The following is a 25,522-nucleotide window of genomic DNA, read 5'->3' as shown; positions in this document are numbered from 1 at the left end:
AAAGGTGGGGCTGGAACCGTGTCATTTCTCCAGCTGGCTGGCTTGTCTACTGGGCTGCAGTTGTGCTGCTGCAGACTGACCCAGTACACTGGGGTATTTCATGCACTGAAATGTGCCAGCAGAATTGGTGATGAATCTCTCCCATCTAAGAATAGCAGGTTTGGTTACTACCTTTATGGACACTTGAATTCGCTCAGATGGAACAGAGTTGTCCTACAACTTAAGGTAGCTTGTACAAAATTCTAATAGAGAGAAAGAGGAGGCCACATTCCTTTTAAAGGGGTGTGTGTGTGTGTTTTTTAAGGATCCAGTCTTCTGTAAGCAAGGCTAGAGGATCCTGCTGCTCAGAAAACACAACTTCTGGATCCTTCATTAGAAGACATTTTGTCATATATAATACATTTGCTCGTATATTCTGTCATCTCGTTCAGGAGAAAGTATGCATTTTAAACTGTCTTGTACTGAATGGTTCTTTTTGACTATGACTAAGCAGAAGGGAAATATCTGCCCAGTGATCTTGGCTTTTGTGAATCCAAGGATGGGCCTGGGTTTTATCCAGAGTTCAGGATTCCACTTGTGATCACATACATTAATTTTAAATTAAAACTCACAGTCCTTACCAGCCTAGATAGGACTTAATTCATCAACATGAAGTCTTCACTCTGTGCAATGTGGTTGTATTACCTTTCAAACAAATGCCTCTGGAAATGGATCTTGAAATATTAGTCATTCATATAAACAAACCTGAGGAATTTTTTTTCTTTTAAGCAGAATTTTATACAGCTGTATATTAACTTCTGTTTCACTAGATCAATTCATTCAACTCTTGAATTCTTTTACCATTTCAAAGAGTTTGGGATTAATTTAATTACAACAGTATAAAAAAATTTTTCATAATGTCATTGAAACAATACTCATACCTTTTATGGCAGAAGACACATGTTTGTAAGAACTGCTTACAGCAAAGTTGTTTACAAATTACTTAACGTTGTGATGCGATAGCCTTTCTCATCACTTTATATTTTTTCTGATATCCTTTGTAATCAGAAACTGCATAACTAAATGATGTTTGTATTACGAATTTTAATCTAACTTTATATGGTAGAGCCCTTCAGAATATATATATATTTTTTTCTCCATTTGTACTGTGCTAATGACTTTGGAATTTAAAGGTCATTGTACAGCACAATATGTTGGCTGAAGGAGCCTATGCAATTTTAATGGTGCTTAGCAGGCTGGTGAAAAGAGCAGTCGTTAACAGTATGCATGTTCTGTGGGAGTTACTGCTTTATGAAGTGCAGACATTGAAGGAAGAATGCCAGTGGACTGGAAAGTTGTTACAGCTTAATGATATCCTGCAGTTCGATAAATGCCAAGGCAAACCAACCGTGCTCATTTTCAACCTAGGATAAATTGATTTTGTGATAATTTCTTACATGATTAAATAATGTCTTATGTCAATATGATTATTTTCTCTTGCTGTTCATGTAAGAGCTTGTCTATGGAAACTTTTCCTTTTCAGTGCACTTTTCTTTTGCCCTGAGAAGTTTATGCACCATGAGCAGGTATATAGCAATGAAATGTAATTAAAAATTTGTTGTCTGTGGGTGGGTTTTTGTTTTCATCTTCCCCCTCCCTCCCTCCCTGCCTCCATGCCATCAATTAAATCCAGCATTAACCAGCCTCAAAATAACACGATATTTAAGGCAGTGGGTTGTTTGGGTTTTTAGGAGATATTCTCAGGATATCTAGGGATCAGCATTTTGCAACTAGTGGTGGGTATAAGCTTAAGCCTAAAGCACAGCATTAAGATTCGGTAAGATATTTCAGGAAAGAATGCACATTGCAAATATCAATGTACTGTAATGCAGAAATAATATGAAAATTGCCTCGAGAATCTTAATTGCTTAGAAGTTGTGGCACATAGAAAATAAGCTTAGAAATTACTTTCTTTTTTTAATAATTTAATGTTAACCATAAGACTGCCCAAACCAATTTAGTTTTCTCTGCCCTTTAACTTCATTGCATCTTTTTTTTTCTTTTTCTTGCAGAATAATAGAATATATTGTTTGATATGGACTATAAGCGTTCAGTCTGTCTTTCAGCTTTTAATGAAGTATCTTTGCAGGGAAGAAAGATAACTTAGAAGAAATTAAATCCTCCATTTTGTGAAGTGACATGCTTTGAAGTTTTTTTTTTGTGTGTGCATATGATCTTTCAAAAAAGCTGAATTGACCTAGGTAAACTTTGTCAGCTTAGAGGTTTAGAGCACCCCTGCCCACTCTAATTAAAACAAATGCAGTATCGTCTGTTTGCAAGCTCCCCATGAGTGCTGCCTTTTGAAGATGCCTAGTTTGTTTTGTTGAAGTTACTACTTACATTGTAATATTTCACATAAACTGAAATTGTATTGGTAGTGCTTTGGGTGTGTTAAATAGAAATTCAGCTGAGGTAAGCAGCACTGATAGGGTAAGCAGTGGCAAACACTACCTGAACTGTGTCTTTAGTGGCATATGGAAGGGTTTCCTCTTAACTTTGTCACCTAGCACTATGCTACAGTGGGCAAAAGCACTTTGCTTTGCTCTCTCTAGTTTGTTTTGTTGTTGTTGTTGTTTTTGTTTGTTTGTTTGCTTTTTGTTTACTTTTTTGTGCTAACATGTTGAATAGTTGGAAGGAGATGATGAAAACTGGTCATAGAATCATAAATTATTTGGGTTGGAAGGTACCTTAATCTAGTACCAACCCCACTGGCAGGAACACTTCCCATTAGCCCAGGTTGCCCAGTGCCCCATCCAGCCTGGCTTGAACCAGCCCATAGCATTGATGAATTACCATGTACCAGCTCTTTCTTCTCTGGTGCTATGTACTGAAAAAATCAAATCATTATGTGCTTCAAAATGCAAATGCAGTAAGGGCACAACATCTGCCAAGTGCACTGAGTAAACAATTAAATTGATCTCTTAAATTCTGTTTTGTTCTTCCCATTTCATTTTTTTTTAGAGAAAGTTCCCATTTTGTATTTTCCATAGTGCTGGAATTAGGCAAAGAGTAGGTTTTGGAAAGGCTACAGTACACATCACTGAACTATGTCTGTGGTTCTCCCTTCTAGGGGTATTTTTTTGTGTCTTTCTCATATGTCTTTTCCCAACCTATATGTGTCATTTGGCTCATTTAAATAAATACACAGGAAAAAAATACAATTCAGTGGAAATCCACTATAAACTCCAGAGTTTAATGTAGTGGAATTGTAGTGAATCTTGTAATTTAAAAGAAAGAAGACATTAGAGTAACAGATCTACAGACAGTTAATGTGGATTCAAATTACTTTCTTCCTAGTATTTCCCATGATTACTGATTTTGAGATATGACCAGGAATTAAGTGTAATGCCTTGGGTATACTGTAAATGAACATGGTTTATAACTGGAGAGAGCTGGTGCTGTTGGATAGTCCGAAATAGCATCAGAACACAAGTTCCATCTTCCTGTTTTTATTAAGGAAATTGTGTGTATATCTGTAATGGAAACCTTACAAGATCTGTCAGGGAATGGGAGAATTTAGTATTTACAAATCCAAGCTGGTTGAAACTGTCATTCTCTTGGGAGCAAATAGTGAAGGGTTTTACAAACACCTACTGAGGGAAGAGAAAAAATGTGAGAATTCTTGTGCTTTATTTTGGAATTTGAATGCCCAGACTTGTCTTCCTCTGAAATAAATTATTTAACTTTATGAACATTAACAAAGGGAACTTAATGCTTTCAGCAGATTCTAATACTAAAATAACAATTCTTCAGCAAAAGTTTTTTTTTTTTTATAAGCAGCATTATTTCAACTAGTAACTTTCATAAACTTGAGATTGCCATGCCAATTTCCATTAGTGCACCATGTATGCATTAAATATACCAAAACAAGTGGAGTGTACCTATGCCAGCTGTGATGGCACTGCCTAGAGTAACACAGTATTGACAGTAATATTTTTACTTTGGTCACAGTGTGGATGGGGCAACTGGTTTGGTTTTCAAGAAAATTCTAACACTCCACTTAAAAATCAGTTTTATTTTCATGCTCAGTTGGTATTTGTACCTCGGACATAAGTTGTAATCGCTTTGTGTCTGAATTGTCTGCTATGTTTGAAAAAATACTGCAATTTTTAAACGTTTCTTCTTCATTCTCTTCATTTCCTTTTGGAAAGTAATACTGAATTTAATCAGAAACTGTATTTAGCTGATTGTGTCAAAGCTTTGTGCGGATTTAAATTATTCTGTCTGTAGTAAAACTTGCCTGAGTTATTTTCAGGTAAATATCTGATTAATTCTAAATTCCCTGTGGATTTCTGTAGCGCAGAGTAACGTCTGTTTTAAAATAAATACATTTAAGAAAAAATTCTATGCTTCAATGGGTTTTTCAGACAAGGACTGAAGCAAGTCCTTATAAATAGCAGAGTTCATAAACCGTGGGTAAGAGTCTCTGTGCATTAAGGTATAAATTTGAAGCTGTGCATCATCAAAGGTGTGTTGTGAGGGTTCCAGCATATTTCGGTTAATAACTTCTCTTACTCTGGAGTCCAGACTGACCTGCATATTAAAATAGAAAGTCATGTAAATAATAGTGGTGAATAGTACAGGTGGGGTCTTAGTTTTGTTTCACTGGTTGAAAATGCCATCTTTTTTAAGCATTTCAGCTGGTGTCCTCCAAGACTGTAAAAATTATTAAATAAACTTATGCAAAAAATGATTCTGTCAAAATTTGAATGGAGTAATATCTTGAGTATGGGTAATGTCCTCACTGAGGTACCTTATTTGAACTAGGCTGTCTGAAATCCCATTATTACTGAGACCGATGGGTTATTTCCAGACCAACTTCCTGCTCTGTAGTAGAGAGCATTTATAATTTTTTGTGACAGTTCATTTCCTGGAGAGTTAGTGCTGTTGTAAAGAGACTGAGTTTAGAGTATGACGCAGGTGGACAATGTAACATGGGAAGCTGTTTCTTAATCAAATTGCTGTTAAAAAGCAGAGTGAGTTGATGTGAACCACAGGTAGGGCTATATAATGATTCCATACAACAATGTAATTTTTTCTTTTTTCTGCAAGTCTCTATTGTTTGTAGAGAGATATTAGTATTGCAGGAACAGACTGGGTAGATTTAAAACAGCATTTTTTTAAGTATAGCTGGCACCAAAAAAAATTAAATTGCAATTTAGCAAGGCTGTTGAAAGGTTTAAAATTCTAGCCTGCTTGGCAGGATTATATTCAAACTGTACTGAGGTGTCTTTGAAACTTGACATATTTGCTAACAGCAAAGTGACAAGTAGTTTTGAAACTTTTGGGGAAGTCATTGTGTTCTATGCCATATTTTCCAGCTGCTCTTTGAGAAATTTGTACTTTGAAAATAACAGTTTATATGTGATTAGTGTGCTTTTGGAGAAATGTATACACCCTCTTTCGAGTGTAACGAGAAAAGGAATTGATTTGTCCAACAAATAAAAATTGAGTTGGGCAAGGATAATGTGATCAGCCATATATTTGTGCCTCAAACTAAAAATTCCACATCATGCCAGGGTAGCACAGGAGGAGCTTCCTTACAACCAGTGAAAGTAGTTTTGACCATCTCACCTCAATGGTGGGTGCCTTCTTCCCCTAAATATCTACTTGATGGCAGTGGAATGGGGGGGGGGGGGGGGGGGGAGATGGGAAGTTCTCCCTGAGTATTGCTGTAGCTTTAAACATGTTAGAACTAACTGTGCAAAGAAACATCAAAGAATGTATTAGGGAAAGCAATATACCTCCTTTGGAGAAAGGATAGAAATATAATCTTCATAAATTAGTCTTGCTTTTTCTTCAATGACACTTTTGTTGGATTCTTGTTTGAGTTCCTCACAAGCCATCCAGAAAAGCATGTTTTCCTCACTGAATTCTGTTCGCAGAAATTCACGAAAAGCATTTCTGCCAGCTGGAGTAAGCATCAACTTGTCAAATGATTGAGCCCAGGCATTTACTTCTTCGAGAGTGGGAGCAGGGCTTAAGGAGGAAGAAGAGCAAAAGGAGAGAAATGAACGATTGTTACTCAAGCTGTTTGCAGCTGGCAGGAGGCATCTGCCATCACAATGGAACAAAATTGTAAGGTTCATGGGGTTCTGATTCCTCACTGGAACTACCCAAGTGCAAACTTGTGCAAACACATTTATAAGATATTTTTTGAAAGTCTGCTTATCAAAAGCTCTGATGCAGGTGATTGCCTCTGCTTTGATGCAGAAATTGCAGTTTACTGCTCAGAGTAATTACAACAAAGAAGTACTAGCAACAGCTAAACATTTTTTCTATCCCTAATATTCCTTGTTAAAATATGGTTTAAAAGTGAATGAAAATACATATAAAGAAGCGATGATTCAAACACTTTGAAAGGTACCCACCTTACCATTTTGTTACCACTGTATGTTACCATTTGTATGTTACCGTTTTGCAGGTGCTTTTACCTGCCTGAGCATTTCTGAAGAAACTGTTGCCAGATTTTTGGGAGGATTTAAGCTCCAGTTTATTATTTTTGTAAGGCTGAGCACTGCCAGTTAAGCCCATTGCATACTTGCTTGGTGGGAACAGGGTGTATTTTAAAATTATTTCAGGAAAAAGGGAGACAGTTTACAATGCTGGTTTTAATTTGTAATGGGAGTGGGGATGTGCTTATGTGCTGCATATAAATGAAGGAAAATATTATAGATCAGACCTTTGGTTCATTAGAAGATAAAAAACAAGTGACTTGCAAATTGGGTGTAAATGACAAGTAGATAATAGTTATTTTCATATTTCAGGTAAACCATTATAATTACTTAGTATGGTTTGTTGGGTTTGTTTCATTTTAGCTTGACAGAACACTTAATAAAGACCATACCTTTCCTCACAGTTTGGAATACCCTCTGCTTGGAGTTCATGAGATGTTCTCCTTGCTCTCTCTTCTTCTTGATTTCTAACAGTAAGACTGCAAAGTAGCAAGCAAAGTTTTAGTCAACTTTTTAGAGAAAAAGACTGAACATACACCAGATGCTTTTCCTTCTATACTAAAAAAATAATTCTAAAAGGACAGAAGCTAATGATAGGCACATTACCCACAGTTACATTCTGACCTTATTTTTACAATTGTATAAACCTTGAGTGTAGCTGAATGCTGTTTAATATTGTATAATAAAGATTTTTTACAGAAGGAGCATAGTTCCATAAAATATCTCAAGTTGAAGGGACCCATAAGGATTGTCAGGTCCAATTCTCTATATATATATACACACAAGTGTGTATGGAATGTATATGTATACATGCATACCCTTTGTCACATACCAAATCTATTCTCCATTGGTTTTTGTATTGTGTATGCTCAGTGCAATGCATTTACTTAAGCTGGACCTGATGCACTGGTTTTATGTGAGTTAGGTTTCAAGGTAGGTGGGTTTGGATTTGTTTGCATTTATTTCTCGACTGTGATGAGAGCCAAGACTCTGGTTTGGACTGGTGATACCATGTCACAGGGAAGCCAGAGTTCAGAAGCAGGACACAAGATTTAAGTGAGGTAAAGACTTCTGTATGTGATGTTGGAAGGGTAAGCATCTTTCAGAGTTCAGATGTAGATGGAGCCAGATTGTGTGGTGATTGATTGCATCTTAGAAAATTGCTAATACATGCATCAAAATGTGAGGTTTGGAGCACAAAGAGCAGATCTGTCATTGCTGAATATAATTTTGAGTACATCTGAATGGTAAGACTCGTTTGTAGCATTACAAAAACAAAATTTGCTGCAATCACTAGTGATCAATGACAGTTTTTGATGTCCTGTGGAAGGGTAGCTGTGAACTCCTGCTTCTTTCATTAAATGTTAAGTTAGCTCTAGTTTTAAAAAAATTCTTTTGTAGTTGTAGATGATTCATTTACATTTGAAACTGGATTTGAAAATGAAAATATTTTTTTAGGGAGTGGGGACAACATTCCAGTTCATCCAGGCTATAGTAGCTTAGTGAGAAATGCATGTGCATACATACATGCTGTCATGTAATCTGTAAAGCTGCTTAAAATATGTCAAGAAGAAAAGGTCACAGTGTTTTTTATATTTTATATTGCCTGGTATTTATATGAAACGGGTCCTCCAGCTGAACCAAGGCAACACAGTCACTATAACTGCTAGGGAAATACCAAACTTAATTTCTACATTTGTACCTTACATTTCTTTCATGCTAATGTTCTAAGTTTTGCTGCCTTAATCCCTAAGAATCTCATTTATCTCTAGGAAGATTTTTTTGTTAAACCAGTGGATTTTCCTGACTGTTTTGCATTCTAAACTCTTGGCCAAGTCTTATTTGCTGCCTTGTTATTTACTGGGCATCTCCTTCTCCACCTTTGTCTACTGTTAGTCCATAATCTGCAGAGACTTGCTTTTCTCTTTGCCACGGCAGTCCATGTGTTGAAGACATAGGAAAGCTTTTGTGTAACTAAGATGGAGAGCAGATACTGCAAACACTTTTTTTCGGCAATATCTGAACTATATGTTCAAACCAATGAACTATCTCAACTTATCTTTCCAAAAAAAAAAAAAAGAAAAAAAAAAAGAGAAGTAATTAGTAATGCTAGTTCTTTTTTCTGTTAGGTTATATGGGTCCAAAGCCTTTAGTACCATTTTTACCAGTGGTTCTGGCCTTTTTTCAATATGTAGAGTCATATGTATTCCTCACACACAGACAGGAAGTGATACTCTTGTCAGAGCTATTTTTGGATTGAGGGGAACCAACAGATCCAATAGAAAGGAATAGTCTTCAAAGGAAAATGCACAGAAAAGGAAAAAGACCAAAGAAATAACAAAAGCTTCCCTAAGAGAACATGCTTCAGAAAATTACTTACAGGCAGGCTCTTTCCCTAGAAATGTACAAGTAAACAATAAAGAGACTAGTGCAATAGTGTATTCTCTCAGGATCTGGAAGAGTAACAGGCTGGAGGCTTGGGTTTGACTGTAGGAATGAGCACAGGCTCTGAGCATCCAGCTGAGAGACTCATTTCAGTTCATTCTAAATCTACTATTAAGAATATGCTGAATATTGGATGTTCAGCAGCTCAGCAGCATGACTCATGGAGACTGTTATTTTTATTCCTATTCATAATCTTTCTGTTCCAAGAGCTTAGCCTATTTTGAGGAAATGGTCTATGAATGGGGAACATAAATAGCTTCATTTTGGTTTGTTTTGCATTTCTTGCTACTAGAAAACAATTGTTTTTTTTTTTTAAATCAGAAATTATTTTAAAGCTGAAACAAGCTACTCTGTTTCTGAGCCTATATTGGTTTCCCAGATGATTCTGAAATGCAAATAGGAATTTTAAGCATCATGAAATTTGGGTACTTTCACAAACTCTATTGAGTAAAGTGCTTTCTTTGAATTGTTTGAATAGTGAGATACACAGAAAATGAGCATCCTGGAAAATATCAGGTAAAATGACAAAAACAAAGCACTTTATCAACAATTTAAAAGGTAAAATGCAAATTTTATATACCATGACTTAGTAGATAAATATGTCTTATTTTTTCCTTTAATGAAAAATAAGTTTTGTGTAATGCAGCTCTGGACTGAGCCACTTGCAGTGGACAGCTGTTGAAATGGCATTGGAATTTGTATGGGATGCTTTAATATAGATGCAATAGATAGCAAACTGATCCTGTACAGGCAGAGTGTTAATGTCTCTCTCTAAATTCTACCTTAGTTTACCTCTAAGCACCTGCTGAAAAGCTTGGTAGGATCAGAGCCAGAGTCTTGACATCTCACAAAAAAACCCAAGCCTCCAAGCAGCATTTTGTCCTTGCAAAATATTCACTATTTGCATTGTGTGTCTTGGCTTCTGATGAGCTGAAGACCAATAGCAAGGAAATGATCAGTCTGCTCTTCCCTTGCCTTCTAATGGTGTTCTCCAAAGCATTTACCACAAGATGCTATTGCAAAACAGCACCTAGTGGAATAGATTCCTAGCCCAGGCTGTAAGGTTATTTATGACCACTTCCCATCACTTTAGTGCCAGGTTTGCTTGCTCTGCATTGTTTATGTGGTGGATAGTGAATTTCTAAGAAGCATTCTACTTGCTGCCAGTTCAGTTGGCTGAACTCTATGGCTGTTTAAGACTTTTTGTTTATTTGAATGCAAGTTCTACTCTCACCCATTAAGTAGCACTTTGCCCTAAACAGATTCAGGGCTTTTGAGTATGGGAAGATTTATTTCAGTTTAGAATGAAATCACTTGGATCTGGAGGAGCTGGTATGAAAGTGAACACATTGTTAATTTAAGGAATCAAGTGATTCCTTCTCTTTTGCTTTGACTGATAAATTTTCTTCCTTAATATAAGTGAGACTTTTGTAATGGGAGTTTTTCTGAATTTTTTTTCTGCTTAGCTCTTCACCCTCAGCAAATACCCACAATGTTTAAAGTTTCTGGTCCCAATGATTATCTTCATATGAGTAGCAGGTGCCATGAGTTGCAATACTAATTAATGACAACAGATCCAGTTACCTTCAGGGGAAAAGAAGTGTGCTGGGCACCTGCTAATTCATTTTCTGACCTACAAATTCTTCCACCTTCTCCTAACTCCATTTAACACCTTCTGTGCTGCTTGTCAAGGCCTAAATCTAAAAATAAAGATCTGACATATTCTGGTATTGCTTTCAGTTTTTAGTGGGAGCCTTGGTGAAGCTCAGTGCTGAGGAGACCCTGTCCAGCACAAAACAGACATTACACAGTGTTGACAAAAAAAAAAAAAAAAGAGCAATAGAGATACTATACAGATACTTCTTTTAAAATCTGTTGTTTCAATGGCAGGGGAAAAAGTAGAGGGTTGTGTCTAATAGTAGAGCACAGCTATCTCTTTGTGTCCCAGATCTGCAGAATTATACAAGTATTTTCTTTGGTTTATGTTGTCCTGTGCAGAAGCTATGTGTCCCTTCCCTGCTATTCTCTTCCCTAGAGGCTTGAGTGAGAGGGGTTACCATGAGCAGCTGCAGCAACAGCACCAACAAAAGCAGCAGGCATTGGACCCTCGATTTCCTGTGCTGAGCTGAGCCTGTGCAGCACCTGGGGTCTCTGGGGTCGTAGCCATCTGCCGTTTGCGTATCTCCGTCCTCTCTGATCCCATGGGCTGCAAACAACAAAGGAAGGGGGAAGTAAGAAACATCTCTCTCTTTTTTCCTTTTTTGTTTGCTTTAAAAGTCTTACCCAGAAGTGCTGAAGGCCACAACCTCAAGGGAACTGAAAACTTAAATCGCTGATTTTCCCCCATGGAAGTTCTGAGGTGTTGAATCCTTTGGAAGATTCACTCATTTAAGTGCTGTGATGGAAGGCAAAGGGCTAATGAATTCTTCACGTGCATGGGAATACAATGAGGAGGGAATGGTGAGGCAGAGAACAAAAGGTACAAGTGAGGGGTCTTGGAGAGCTAGAGCTCTTGGCACAGAGGTGTATCAGCCTAGGAGTTGAAAAGGGTTTCCTGAGGTTTTGACTTCAAGGCCATCCTAAAGAAAATGGTACAGAATAGAAGTAGTTAGGGCCTCTTTTTTTTTCTTTTTTTTCTTTCTTTCACCTGATCAGTCAATGCACAGGCTTCACAATGCTTGAGTGAGACACCTGAGCTCTCCTGAAAATCTGGCCTTTGGTGAGTATTGAGGATGTCTCAAACCTGCTGGTTCCCTTTGTAGCAATGGGGGAAGGGCCAATGCTCATTTCTCCATTGAAGGTCTGACTGCCACAGTTTTTAAAAACTTTTTTCTCTGTGCTTCTGTGAAGGTGAGGAGGAAACACAAAACTAGATGATAACAATTACATGGTTTCCACTGAGGTCCCCAACTGAAGACAGCATGAAACAATTTTTGGTGGATGCAAAGGTTGGTTTTTTGCACAGTTGTACAAAGCCTTTTTGGAGACTGCATTTTGCAGAGTGTGCAGATAAGTGGTGTTGATGAAATGACAAGTCCCTTTGAAGTCCCTGTTCATTTCTGACCTATCTCTGAGCTTCACATTTGCTCTACAGCACTTAATAGTGCTCTCTCTGTTATGCTGAAAGTTGTGCCATATGTGACAGATGTCTTTGAGAGATGAAATGCTAGCTTGTACAAAGATGAGTATAGCTTTCTTAATTTCATTTGTATTTGATTTTTGGATACATAGCTAGTCATCCTCCTGTGTCACAAGATCCCTTTGTGTGTAGGTTTTTCAGTTTGCTAAACCTTCTTTTGAGGCCATGACAATTGTAAGGGAATTAAAATTAGCTGCTACCAATTTTGAGGGTTTTTTTAATCTATAATATCAGACTTGAATCTAATGAGATAAATACTTGGGGGTTAAAAGTTGCTTTCCTTTCTAAAGTGTTCATCCAGGTTTAGGAAATGCTATTGTTTTAACTTGAGGGGGAATGTACGGATGGTGTCATGGACTCGACAGAAGTGTCAGGAGAAGAAAGAATGTTGTTTTAGCAGAGTGCAGCACTACATTTTACTGCACTTTGGCTGCCGTGGTTTCTTCCAATGTAGAATTTATTTCTGTTTTGTAGAGCTTAATAGGTTTTGTATTTGTGAGAACCACCCACTCTCCCAAGAGACAAATGCATGACACGGTAGCAGAAGATGCACCTGTGTAGCAGGGGGAATAAAAGACAAGAACAACAATATAGATAGAAACTACAACCCATTTTAAAACTCTGAAGGCTCAATCTGACAAGCAATGCCTAAATGACCAGAAATAGAAAATCAGAAAAAATAACATAGCTTCCAACTGCCCCTCCCCAACCTTTCTTGTTTCAAAATGTGAAAGGATAACTGAAATGTAGAATGCATTTGTAGTTTCAGATTTCTTCCTGTCAGCTTCAGATTCACATGAATGGAATGAATAAGTGTTAATTTCCTTCCAGATACCTATATTTTTTTAAATGGAGCATTTCACATTTCAATTAGAGACTGATAGCATATAAAACATTTTTTGGAAGGATCATATATCTAACAATATTTCAGGCTTCTTTGGACAGTAAAATATTATTATTGATTAGAAAAATGTAACTTGGATTCAGACATGTGCTGTTTATATAGCCTAATACATCCACTCTTACTTCTGAGATAATTTATGTTCACACATTCATATCTCTAATTCATATTAATAATGATTTTGCCTGGGCTAAATATGATCCAGGGCCCATGTTATAGGATGGCAAGGTAGAGAGCTGAGCAGTGGTGCAGGTTATTACAGAGTTGTAGAAATTCTTTTGGTGCACATAGTATTAAGTCCCATAGGACAAAACCATGTCAGGCTGGTCAGGTACACAGAACAAGCAATAAGTAATCTATCTCAGCACTGTTTACCTAACTTCAGAAGAGCCTTATTTTGTGTATGTAGGTATCTTTCTGCTGCTTCTAATATATCCAGAATTTCACTGTAGGACATAGAAGTTTTCCATCACACTTTGCCGCTTCTTGCTGCAACCACCAGAGCTGTGTAATGAGCCTTGCCAAGCAGTTGCTGGTTTGAGTTGTGCTGTGTGCAGGAATGGGTAGTAGATTTATCAATTAATCCAGTGAATATTATTTGTAGCAATTAACAACATTCCTTGCTCCTTTAGAGTGCAGCCCCATTAGCAACAATTTAAGCAATTGTTTGATTGATTCATGGATCTGTGGGAATTGAGGTGGTTATTATTTTGCCTTCAGTAGACTTCAGTCTCCTTCAGGGCAAAAAGATGTTTTTAGACCTCATAGTGAAAAGGTCTTCTATTCATGTAATTTTACAGCTGTTACTTTGGGACATTAGATTTCCAGACCTCTCTGAAGGTGCTATGGGAATGAAAAAATTATATGAGAACCCTCTGTACTGGATGTTCTCTGCACTTTGAGAACTGGAGTCTGCCTTCTCTGTCCCCACCATCTGGAGCAGCAATGTGCCATGGGTTGAAAATGGGTTAGAGAAGAAAACACAGAGGATTAGAAAATTGGAGATAGACTGCTATCCTGTACAAGTTTTCTGAGGAATCAAAAAATGCTTTTAGGCTGCTGATGGAATGATGTAAGACACCTTTAACCAAAGGACTTCAACCCCTACCATCTCATGCTCTGTTTATACTCAAACTGGGTATGGTTTCAGCCAGTTGCTGAGTATAACACGAATAGTCAGTAGGGTCTAATGTTGCTAATATTGAGTCACTGTGAGGAATCAAATCCTTGAATGGGACAGTCAGTGTCAGTGTCTAGATGGCAAGAGGTTTTCACTGAGCCCCCCAACTGAAGACAGCATGAAACGATTTTTGTTGCACAGGTCCTCATAGTGTGGTGTTGGCTGGATCTCATGAGGACCTGCATTACTGCTCAGATCCTACATGTAGCTGTCTCATGTGCCTTGTGACTGCTCCAGCACACACATAATCCATCCCTGGGATTGTCTGGAGCTACAAAACATCTTCTACCTCCCTAAATTGTGTACACGAGTCTATCCTGCATTGTGGCGGTACCTGCTTCGACCTCAAGCAGTCGAAAAGCTGCCCAACCCAACCTACAACACTGCATGATAATTTTGCATCTGCAGGAAGTTTCTTCTGACTATGGAAGTGACTGGCCACTTACAAGTCTCCTCTGACTACCTGCAGTCTGTGCAGAATTGGGTTGATTTTGTAGCTTTGGAGTTTCTGGATATCCTCCACCCTGGATATTAATCAGCACACTGAAACATCAAGAAAGTTGTTCAGGCAGTGGGTCCTGCTTGGAGGAATCCACAGAACCATCCAAATTCCACCTGGAGAGTGCCAATTACTCAAAAACTTAAATGAGAATGGGGAGTAGGTGTTGAGGTGATCAGCTTGTCTCCAGTTGGTTCATTGTTTCAGGTTAATCTAATGTAGCATCTCTGCAGATGCCTAGGTGCAGAGTTTCTGGATCTCCCAAGGAAAGAGATGTCCTTCTCTAGGTAATGATAACAAATTTAGTCCATTATAAAATTGTCCCTAAAGAGCAATGAAACAAAAATAAAGGAAAATTAATGGCACATATTCTTGCTTCTTATCCCGCTAGACAGTATCTATGAATCATATAAAAAAGTATGGGCTCATATTATTGAGTGCTAATAAGTAATTTAAAAAAAAATAGTCCAAGGATTTAGGCAAGCATCAGAGATGCTACTTTTGACAATAGTGGCAAAACCACTGTATGCCTTAAGAGTAATGCTGAGGTGGTGAGATAAGGATGTTTGTCATAACTTTTCCACTCCAAAGCATACCTATCTGACATTCAGATTATGAAGCATTTCTCCATGTAACCTTATAAACACAAAGGAGTGTAAAGGTCAGGAGTGAAAATTATTTCCCTGGTTAAAAACACCTCAGGTGATATTTGGCTTAGTTGTAACATTTATAGTATTTGCTGATTTCTCAGCAGAAAGGTGGGTTACCAAGAAAATTACATTCCCAAAGGAGGAATATTTAAAATCTAAGCCACAAATGTCAATTTAAAAAACAAAATAAAACCTCAACCAAATAAAAAAAAAAAGCCCCAAACCCAGGAATATGCAGAAGATCGTAGATAAAACTTTATACTTTTATCCCCACTTTATGCTAAAACACAATGACATGTTTTCAGCTCAGAGTGCAAAGATTCTATTACTTAAACTTAATTACTGAGACGTAAGATTTCCTCCTTGGTTGTGGCAGCACATGGAATAAACCTCCTTGGAGTGGCAGCACATGGAATAAACCAGCACATTACAATCAGGCAGGTGTGCAAGCCTTTAGCTTGTTCTCAGGGCTGATTTGCATGGCCACAGCATGTTGCTTTCCCAGTAACTCCACAGTCTGGGAAGCCCTGTGCTGGAGCACTAGCTGACGGCCACTGGAGTGAGGGCACAGATGTCGATCATATAGTCCAGTTACTCTTCAGTAAATACTCAGGCCTGGTCCAAACTCCACTAAAGCAATGAAAGCCACCTCTTGGTGTCAGCAAGCTTTAGGTGAGGTTATGTAGCTCTCACAGTTGCTGCTTTGACTTTGAATCCTCCCAGTAATGAGAACCAGTGAGTTGGAAGAGATTCTGTTCTTATCTACTAATGTCATAAGAGGCTTGCAACTGGGGTCAAGTTCCAAATAAATCTCTACATCTATTTTTTAACAATTCAGATATATTTGGGGCTGCAACAAACTCCCACTGAAGACTGTGGCAGTTCATTGTCAGCTGAAATAGGAACAGGAAACTTGATGCTCGTGCTTCTTCCTTTTCATTGACAAATGTGACAGGCAGGCTTTCTGCATCAAGCAGTGTGCTATTTTAGACAGAAAAGAATTCTAATGTATGTTAATGAACTCGCCCACACATATGCACATGCTTTAGGCATAGTTGTCAGATTGCCCACTCAGTAGGTTAAGAGTAAGAGCTCCTCGAAAGTTATCTTTTTTTACTGGAGATTTGGCATATTGTAGTGGGGTGGCTGAAATGGTTGAGAGTTTGTGACTGCAAGACAGAAAGGAGAATGGCAGCACATGGAATAAACCAGCTTTTTATGTCACTGCTGTGCCCAAGCCTGTTAAAGGCTTCAGTGGATGAAGTTACAAGTGGAAGTGTTATCCTGTAACTAACAGCTCTGGGACACTTTCATGTCAAATGTCCAGAAACTGAATACCTTTGCTTGTTTTACTTAATTTATTTTTCCAGAGGAGCTGAGTTTGTCTATCCAGCTTAAAGCATTGCTTTACATTTCGAAAGGAATGGCTGAAAGGGTATGACACTCACCTAGTAAGAGGTAAATGGAGCCTTGATCATGTCACCTGTCACAGGTATTTTTCTACTAATGCCTTAGATGTCTTCTGCTCCTCTTTCTTTGGTATTCAGTTCTGCCCAGTTGGCCACCACAAGGCCACTCTCTGCAAAAACTTCCTGCATTAAAGTCTTTCTCTGAGTAAAATCTGACTTTTCTGTTAGAAACCTAGTTACTTGGGGCTTCAGTGGGATTTTTGTGTGGGTTTTGTTTGTTTTTGTTTGTTTGTTTGTTTTTTAGAGAGATGCCCTCTATCTCCTCTGGATAAAGAATTTGTTTAGTTTGGATTTTATCACAAGAGACTTCATTGAAAATGTTACTCTAACATGTAATAAGCAGGGTTACTGTCATTTCTCCTGTAATAAGGGAAAGACATGAAAGAATTCTTTACCAGTTGCATAGAAAAAGCAACAAAATAATATGTTGTTTCTGTCCAGCTGATTAAGTGCATGCTATGACAGTGGGGCAGTATGAATGTAAGTATGGATATAACTTCATCCCATGCTGAGTCCTTCACAAACTAGGTCACTGCAAACTGCAATTAAGTTAAATCAATGTCAGGATCTTCTCCTCTGCACAGCACAAGCTGTCAGCATCCCTTGCCTTGTCTTCCGTGGCAGCTGGGGTCGGCCTCAGTGGATGCATGTCAGTCACACTGACTGATCAACTCTCTTAGAAGAAAAACCAACATAAAACCCCACAGACTTCTCCAGTACTGGGATTTTTACCACTGCTTCAACCCTGTTTTTGCTGGCTCTGATGTCAGAGAAAGTACCTGCTCCTAGTTATTTTTTTGCAGCTTGTTTTAAGAAACAATAACATTTAAGAAATCATTCCTCCTAACATTTTACAAACCTCTCTACTATGCAATGAATCTGGTGCATGTCGCAGTTTACTCTGCTCACTCGCATTATCTCCTCCTGAGTGCTTGGTTGCATTGTGCTTAATTATGAATGGCCTCCAAAAAGCCTGTTTTACTGTACTATGAAGTGACTCATATCACACAGAAGCTCTGACAACTCGCACCGGGTACTGGAGGCACATGGCGCTGTATTAGTCAGTGACTCATTTCACATTGTACTCGGTGCTGAGATCTGACTCACATTGAACTGTGTGAGAAGCTGACTGACTTGTACTGGTCCGAAAGCTGGTTTGAATCGGGATGACTCACCCTGGAGTGCATTAAGCGGTGATTCACACACTGTTTCCTATTGATTCCGATTGTCGCGATTCACTTCTGATTGTACTACGCTGGCATCAGGCTGCTCTGCAGGGCAGGCACTGTGATAGCAACCCTCTGCCTGGTGAGCTCGCCTGTAGTGCCAGCCTGCAGTGTCAGCCAGGAGGAGTAGTACCAAAGTCAATTTAATGCCGAAGGAAGATCAGAATTTGGCTTAGTACACATTCACTTTGGCTATGACACTTTCTGGGCTTCTTTGCTTCACCTGGCTTTGACAAGTTTTGAAAACAGCAAGTGAGGAGTAATGAACCTCTAGCTAAGAATCCTCTTACTTCTGAAAGCCAGGAGATCTCCAGAGCACTTCCAAGACTTGCTGTGCCCTTTGTCACTTCTCTTAGTGACAAGAAGATGGCATGAATTTCTGTAAGTGATTGAGTACTGATGGTTGTTTAAATGCTTCAAGTTCACCAACATTTGACCTGAGCTCCAAGAGTCACAAGCACCCTACACTCTGAAAACTCCTCCCTGGTACTTTAAGCTCAGTTCTCAGACATCACTACTCAGTCTGTTCTAAGCAACAGGTAGAGAGGTGTGTAACAGCTTAGGTGATGCTTCCATGATTAAGTATTTGGGACCTAGAGTAAAGATATCAAAGTAAGTATTGATTTGAGGAGTAGATAAAAAAATTAAAGGGGAAATAAAGTAACTGTTCTCTCACCTTTGAGCATATTATAAAACACAGTGATAGTTTTACATTCAGTTGGCTCTGAGTTTAGAGAGACACTCCTAATTTTAACATGGTGTTTCTAATTTTAGGAACCACAACTATGAATCTCCTAGCAGATAATGATTCCGGTGCTCTTTTTAGTCGAACTGGTGTTTATTGCTTCTGGTCTTGTAATACAGCAGTGGTGTAGCTACCTCCACAGCCCCACAGTTCTGCAGAGCACTGGATTCGATGCTGACATTCTGTTTGTGCAACAGAGGTACAAGGAGACTCCTTACCATTACATCATAGCGACAAGTGCCATATGAAAAGTTTTCATTTTACGTTTTTCTACAGAAAAAAATGAAATAATGGAATGGTTGCATAAAGTAAATTACACCACTATTAAATTACTGTAGGTTCTTATTGGAGTATACAAGGATAATCTTATTTCACTTTCTGTATTTGTGTCCAATTTTCGTTACCTGCTTTTTCTTACCCACTGACATTACCTAATGACAGAGCTCAGGAAGAGCTCTTTCTCTTCTCTAAGGATGCTTGATGAGGCAGGCTGGTACTGGAAGTCTCTCTACGGAAACACTCGCCTGTTGCTGCTTATCTCTCTAACTTGGCAGGGGAGCCCCGGGCTCTGAGAACAGACGCACCACGGGACCCCCTTCACGGTGGGGCGGGGGCACGGATGCTGCCTCATCTTCGTGAGACGAGGCAGAAGGGCCCCTGAGCGCGTGGCGGGGGCCGAGCCGAGGTGTTACCTGCGCTGGGCCACGGAGGTGGCACGGCCCGGGGTGTGATCCTGCCCCAGGGAGGAATCCTGACCCCACTCCCGGAACCGAGGTCAGAGCTCAGGTGCCCGAGCTCTGCGCTAGGAGCCCCTGGGGAAGGACGTGGCGGTGAGAGCCCGAGCGCCGGGCGCTCCCGGTTTGCAGCTCCCGACCCTCCGGGAGACCGGGGGAAACGCCTTTTGCGCCGAGTCCCTGCCGTTCCTCCCGGGGAGGGCGGCCACAGTCGCTGTCCTGCCCCGGCCGCGGGGGCCACCGCCAGCAGAGCAGCCCGTCCCGTCCCGTCCCGTCCCGTCCCGCTGCACCCGGGGCGGCTCCAGCTGGGGCACAGGGGTCGCGGCTGACGGCGGAGCTCGGGATGCCGTGCCCGGCTGCCGCCGAGCGGGACCGAGCGCTACTTACGGTGTCGGCAGCGGGGCCCGGCCGGGCGTCCTCCCACGCTTCCCCTCCGGTCCCGGCGGGCTGGGCGACCGGGAACGGTGGCTCGCCAGACCCACGCATGCGCTCGGCCCCCGCGGGCTCGTCTCGGTGCGGCCGCGGGTGGGTTCGCTCGCCGTGGCTGGAGACGGAGGGAGCGAGGCCGGCAGCCCGCGCTCCACGCCCCGGCACGGCCCGACGGGGTGGGCTGCCGCCGGGTCGCGCCTAGCGAGGCGAACACCGGGGGCTGCTACGGCTCAGAGCCGGTTTGCAACGGGATTAAACACAGGAGCGCCCGCACCGCGGCGGCGGACTGGGGAGGGCGCGGGGGAAGCCATGGGACAGACGCCGCAGGGAGAAATACCGGAGAGACCGGAGTGAGAGCGTGTGAGCGGAGAGTGTGTGTGTGTGTGCGTGTGTGTGCGCTGATGGGAGGGACTGGGAAGGGCTTGGAGAGGCGGCGGTGCCGCCGTGGGGCTCGGTGCTGGTGCTTCAGTGCTCACAGATGCCTTAGAGGAGAGCCAGGCTTGTCAACCCGGCGCTGGAACATGCTCGCATTTTAAGTAACTACGTGTTAAGATACACGTCTTCCCTCCCCTAGCCGACTCCTGCTTTCCAGCGGCGCAGGGCTCGCAGCCGCCGGGCTCTCTGGAGCTCGCTCTCCCATTCCGCGGGGCAGGTGTGACACGGCTGCGGCAACCGCGCTCCGTGCAAAGCGTGTGCCAGGGGCCACCGGGCTGGGCGCTCACTCTGCTCCTCGGAGGCGCCCTTGGGAACATCGCCACGTTTAGGGGATTCTCTCACCGACAATGATCTGCCGCCTCCACCCCCCGGGCCGGCGTCTGCCGGGACAAGGGTTAACGGGACGACTGCGGCTTGCTAGTACCTCCGCCGTTCCCGGGCAGACCGAAACTGACTTCCCGTGAAACCAAGACTGATCCGGTGCGTGAACGCTCTGCGCGTTCCCGGCTCCCGGAGCTAGGCACCCGGTTGCCGTCGGGGCTGTTCCCTTCCCGCCCGCGCACCGGGTGCGGAGCAGGGCGGCCGCAGAAGCCGCCTTGCTGGAGCCAGCGGACCCGGGGGCACTGGGGATGGCAGACGGAACCAGCGGGCTTCGCTCTGGCGCCCGGGGGTTTTGCCGCGGGAGCTCGCCCTGCGCCCCCGAGACTCCCACGCCGCTGCCGGCTGAGGGCACGTGGGCGGACAGCGGCTTCCCTGGCGTGGGGAGCAGGAGGAGGAGGAGGAAGGGGTGGACGCGGCCCCAGGAGCGGTACTCACGGCGCCAGGAGGCTCGGGGGCAGCGCGGGGCTGCGGCGGCGCGGCTCCGTGGCACGCCGGGCATCTCCGGCGCTCCGGGGGGAGGCGGCTGGGCGGCGGCGGGGCCGGGGCGGGGGCCGGCGGCGGCTCAGCCCAGCGACCCCGCAGCAGGGCGGCGAGCGGGCAGCGGGCGGGCGCCCCGCTCCCGGCCAGCAGCACCGCCAAGCCCGCGGGACAGAAGCGGGGCTCCGGGGCGTCTCGACGGGGCGCCGAGACGAAGCGCGGGCAAGGCCGGCGGGCAGGGAGCTGCGGCCGCAGGAAGGGGCTGGAGAGCAGAGCTGACAGCGAGGCGAGGGACCTGGCAGGCCTCGGAGTCTGCGGCGAGCGGGGGGAGGTGTGGGAGCGGAGGGACGGGGCGGGAAGAGAGAGAGAGAAAGAGAGAGAAACACAAAGTGAGCATCACCGAGGGGGCAGGCGGGGGCCCAGCACACCCAGCAGAGCCCCACAGTGCTAAGATGAGGGTTGGAGTGCTCGCAGCTGTGAACCCACACCCTGCTGCCCTCGCACACCCCCTTCCCCCCACGTACACTCAGTCTTTTTAACTTTCCTAAGTCGGTCCTTCAAGTGCGGGCCGGAGGACAGCTCTCCTACCCAGCCTGTGCCCACTGGGATTCGGGGCTGTCCATAGTGCCAGAGGAGCACGGGAACAAATTTGGCCACTTACAACCTACCCCCAAAGAGCACCTCCCAAAAAATCCCCACCCGAAAAGCCAACAGCAGACGACGGACGGAGCTGCTGCGGCGGGGAGCGGAATAGAGCCATTGCCGCTGGAACTGTCCAGGGTCCTGAACCTGCCCCGCCGCCTCCCGCCGTGGCCGGGGAGCTCGGCGGGCCCGCTCTGATCTGCGGGCATCAAGGTAAAGTGACCTTGCCCTTGAAGGCCAAAGCACTGCTACAGCAATGGGAGAACATGACTGTGATGCCATTGATGCCAGGGAAGGTGCTCGTTAGAGCTGAAACCAGCAGGGAAAGCTGCCATTCCTACACAGAAGGAGAGCTTGCTGTTGCTTAGCAGCAGAGAGTTCCCCTAGTCTGTTTGGAGAGGTAAGCTACGGCAGAAAGTGGACAACGTTCCCAGGAGAGCAGAAAAAATAGAAAGGTTGATTCCCACCCCAGAACCCCACTCAATATTCTTCCTGCCCAGTGGCAAGGAACCCTTCTGCAAATCTCTGCCATTTTGGTTGTGGCAGAAAGCATAGAACTGATGTTGAATCTGTGCCAAACTACAATTGCCAAGGCCCAGACAGGACCTATGGAGATATTATAGGTTTGACAAGTAGGATTAAATGACACTGCCTCACTCCTTGGCAGAGAAAAGGGAACAAAGTCTCAGTAAGTGTACTGAGGTGGTTATTTATGTGGCTTGAGACCAAGCTCAAAACACCTGTTAACACCACTGGCCTTTGAATTCAGCTCTTGGTCACTCTGTCAAGACAGGCAGTCGTTTCTCAGACTGGTGAGTAAATGTGAATCCTCTAAGACCTCTCTAGACTATGGTCCCGGGTGGCACCCTAAATCTTAGCAGGAATGCTTGATCAAGTTCAGGTTTAAAATGCTGGCAGAATGTAACCCCTTTGGAAGGTATGTTCTTGTTCCATCATCCTTTCCATTGGTCTTAGGAGAGTCATGATCTGTTGTTCCTGCCAATAGCAGGGGGTTTGGAATGACGTGATCTTTAGGGTCCCTTCCAATCCGAACCATACTATGGTTCTAGCTAACATTTAAAGAAGGTTATATTTTTTTTTTTCAAAATTCATGATGCATAGTGATGGTGGGTAGTACTGTATAAAAATATTGTATTTATGCTCCCTAGCATAAATGTATTTATGCTCCCTAGCATAAATGGTGTTAGATAAACAAAGCCACCTAAGCTAACTATCTTCCAGTGATTGGGGTTTGTAGGCAACTCTGTCTCAGTCTGTAGGCAGGTACCTCTGCATCACTGCGTGTGTACACAACCACATCCTGAAACAGCTGAATGGTTTGGAGGCATAAAGTCCTCACAAAATTGTTAATGTAGTCATCTTCTTCTTTCCCTGAGAATGATGGATGCAGGCTGATGTCCAGCTGCATGAGACAGAACTGCATAAACAAGGGCTTGGACTTTGATGAAATGGGGTTTAGAGCTGAGAAAGCTGAGAGACACAGACTGGAACCCTTTCTCTCTCTAAAGGAATGTGAGCATGCATTTCTCATGAAAGAAAATTCCCTCAGTCATCAGAGCAGCTTGCTCTGCATGTGCCTCTGTGACCTTACTCTTGGTCCCCTCTACTGCTCTACTTTGTTCAGATTAATTCAACTTCACTGGGACAGAGGGAAAGCAAAATGTCAATCTAGCAAGGCTCAGAAGCATTTGACCTTGAACTTATTTCTGTTTCAAAAAATAAGTTATGGGAAATTGAGACCTTACATGTGAACTATATATTTAATATAACTATCCCATATAGTGGCACGTTTTTTTCTGTAACATTCATGGTAAGTAATAGATCAGGAGATCTGGTTTCAATATTGGTATTATCTACCAGTATATCAGGCATTATAAAACCCACCTCCACCCTTTACTTGACTTTCCTGAATACTTCACATTATACTCATCAGCTCTTGATAAACTTCTAGGAGGAAATTCTATCCAGCATGCAGTAGCTTTTTTTTTTTTTTTATTCTAAATCAGAAAGGGATGGCTTTATATGAGGGTTCCTTTGCTATTTAATATTGTCCCTTTGGATGTTTCTTAGATTCCACTCTCCCTCTTTCTGCAAACTTGTCCAGTTAGCATGTTTTCGTAATTTTGCCTTTGGGGAAATGAAGAAATCTGTTATTGTTCTTATTTATTTTATTTTTTAAATGAAAACTTCTATGGCACCTTTTTAATTTGTTCTTACTGTTCAGGAGAGGTGATAAGAAAGATAATACGGAACATATATCTGTATTTTAATAACATTGTATTCCAACATTCTTGCAGTCACACATTAATGGGTGACATAATGCACATATCAGCTTTTTTGGGGCCTGTTTGCCTTTAAGGTGTGAGGGCTGATTGCTGGTCTCATACCTGAACTTCTGCTCCCTGCCCAAGGAGAGGTCATACACATTTCTATGGCAGCTTTTGTGTTCTAGTCTATTTCAGTGTTTCCTGCCCCCTTAAATTGTTAAAAAGGGAGTTTCTAGACCATTGAATGGAGCTGATTCATAGTGAATTAGGAAGTAATTCAAACAGAGAATAAGAAGCCATTTTTTACCTTTTTCATTGACATTAAAGTGCACTTGTTACAAATCATTTTGATCTGATAGGCTTTTCGGGGAAAGGAGATATTTTCAGAAGGAGAATGAGTTTCCAGGGATTTCAGCTGAACTTCAATTTTCAGTATCAGCAGTATTCTAGTATTTGCTTTCCCTTACCCCTTAATAAAAACTAAAAATGTAAAAAGAAAAATAAAATAAAAGATGCATTTAAATAACCATATTTTGAAGTGAACATAATACCAGTGATATTATGGGAAGCAGCTGAACTTTTAAATATTTTTGTTTTTTCAACATAAATTTCTTACAGGTGTAAGCCACTTTTCTTTATGGATCTATCAGTAGTTGGTTTCAAGTAGGAAATATAGATTCTAAGTTGATGGGAGAAAGAATAAACTGGCATCTTCAAACATGTAAGACGAACCATAGAGTGGTATGGTCCCACAGAGCATTAACTAAATTGTCCTACGTGGAGGGATGCCTGTTAGGATTAAGTTTTCATCAACACTGATAGTGGTGTATTAATTAATCAGTAGAATTTATTTTGTGTAAGCCAAAGTGTGGAAGTCCCATTGTCATGTCATCCATGCAGTCACAGGGTGTCTCTTAGCCTTTTTCTGGAGGATTAGATTTCCTCAAGATCTGATGCTAAAACCTATGGTTGCATTACATTAGGGCTTGAAACGTTATCAGAATGGTTAGACATGATTTAGATCTCAGTGCACGCAAATTTTTTTGCAGTTGGTGGTTCTGCTTAGTGCTTTGATAATTATTTCATCACTGTAAGGTCATTTTCTAGGGTGATTTATTTTCTCAGGGTTGTCCAGTCCCATATGTATGTTCTGACAAAACCCTTAGCTTCAGTATTTATATCAGTCAGTGTCTGCTCCAGAGCTGCAGGAAGCCTCTGCCGTCTCCACTCACAACTCTGTTTCTTTTTTACTCCTACATATCACATCTTTATTACTTCTAAGGCAGAGGAAACTTAAAGAGAAATAACATTTGAGATGGAATTCAATATTAGAGCTAAAGATATGTTCTCCAGTAATACTGATTTGGCACTGAATGCCTGCTTTCAGA

General features: G+C 42.0%; 1 protein-coding gene across 4 annotated transcripts in view; it reads right to left on the bottom strand.

Moving 5' to 3' along the window:
• Positions 1-4,249: 4,249 nt before the first annotated feature.
• The window catches only part of RGS20 (regulator of G protein signaling 20), a 33,684-nt gene continuing 12,411 nt past the window's right edge, over positions 4,250-25,522 (bottom strand). The window contains exons 1-5 of one of the 4 annotated variants that reach the window (XM_053976486.1): positions 21,163-21,245; positions 10,997-11,145; positions 6,887-6,973; positions 5,784-6,018; positions 4,250-4,572 (exon numbers count right to left, since the gene is read on the bottom strand). In XM_053976486.1, coding sequence (XP_053832461.1) covers positions 4,384-4,572; positions 5,784-6,018; positions 6,887-6,973; positions 10,997-11,142 — 657 coding nt within the window. In that variant the 5' untranslated portion in view covers positions 11,143-11,145; positions 21,163-21,245 and the 3' untranslated portion in view covers positions 4,250-4,383. Of the gene's footprint in view, positions 4,573-5,783; positions 6,019-6,886; positions 6,974-10,996; positions 11,925-19,869; positions 20,375-21,162; positions 21,246-25,522 lie in introns of those variants that run through there. The other 3 variants (XM_053976478.1, XM_053976471.1, XM_053976463.1) reach the window with 3 other exon arrangements.

Source organism: Vidua macroura, chromosome 1, assembly GCF_024509145.1.
Source record: "Vidua macroura isolate BioBank_ID:100142 chromosome 1, ASM2450914v1, whole genome shotgun sequence".
NCBI lineage: Eukaryota > Metazoa > Chordata > Aves > Passeriformes > Viduidae > Vidua > Vidua macroura.
The sequence above is the reverse complement of the archived record's forward strand: the minus strand, read 5'-3'. Positions and strand labels throughout refer to the sequence as shown.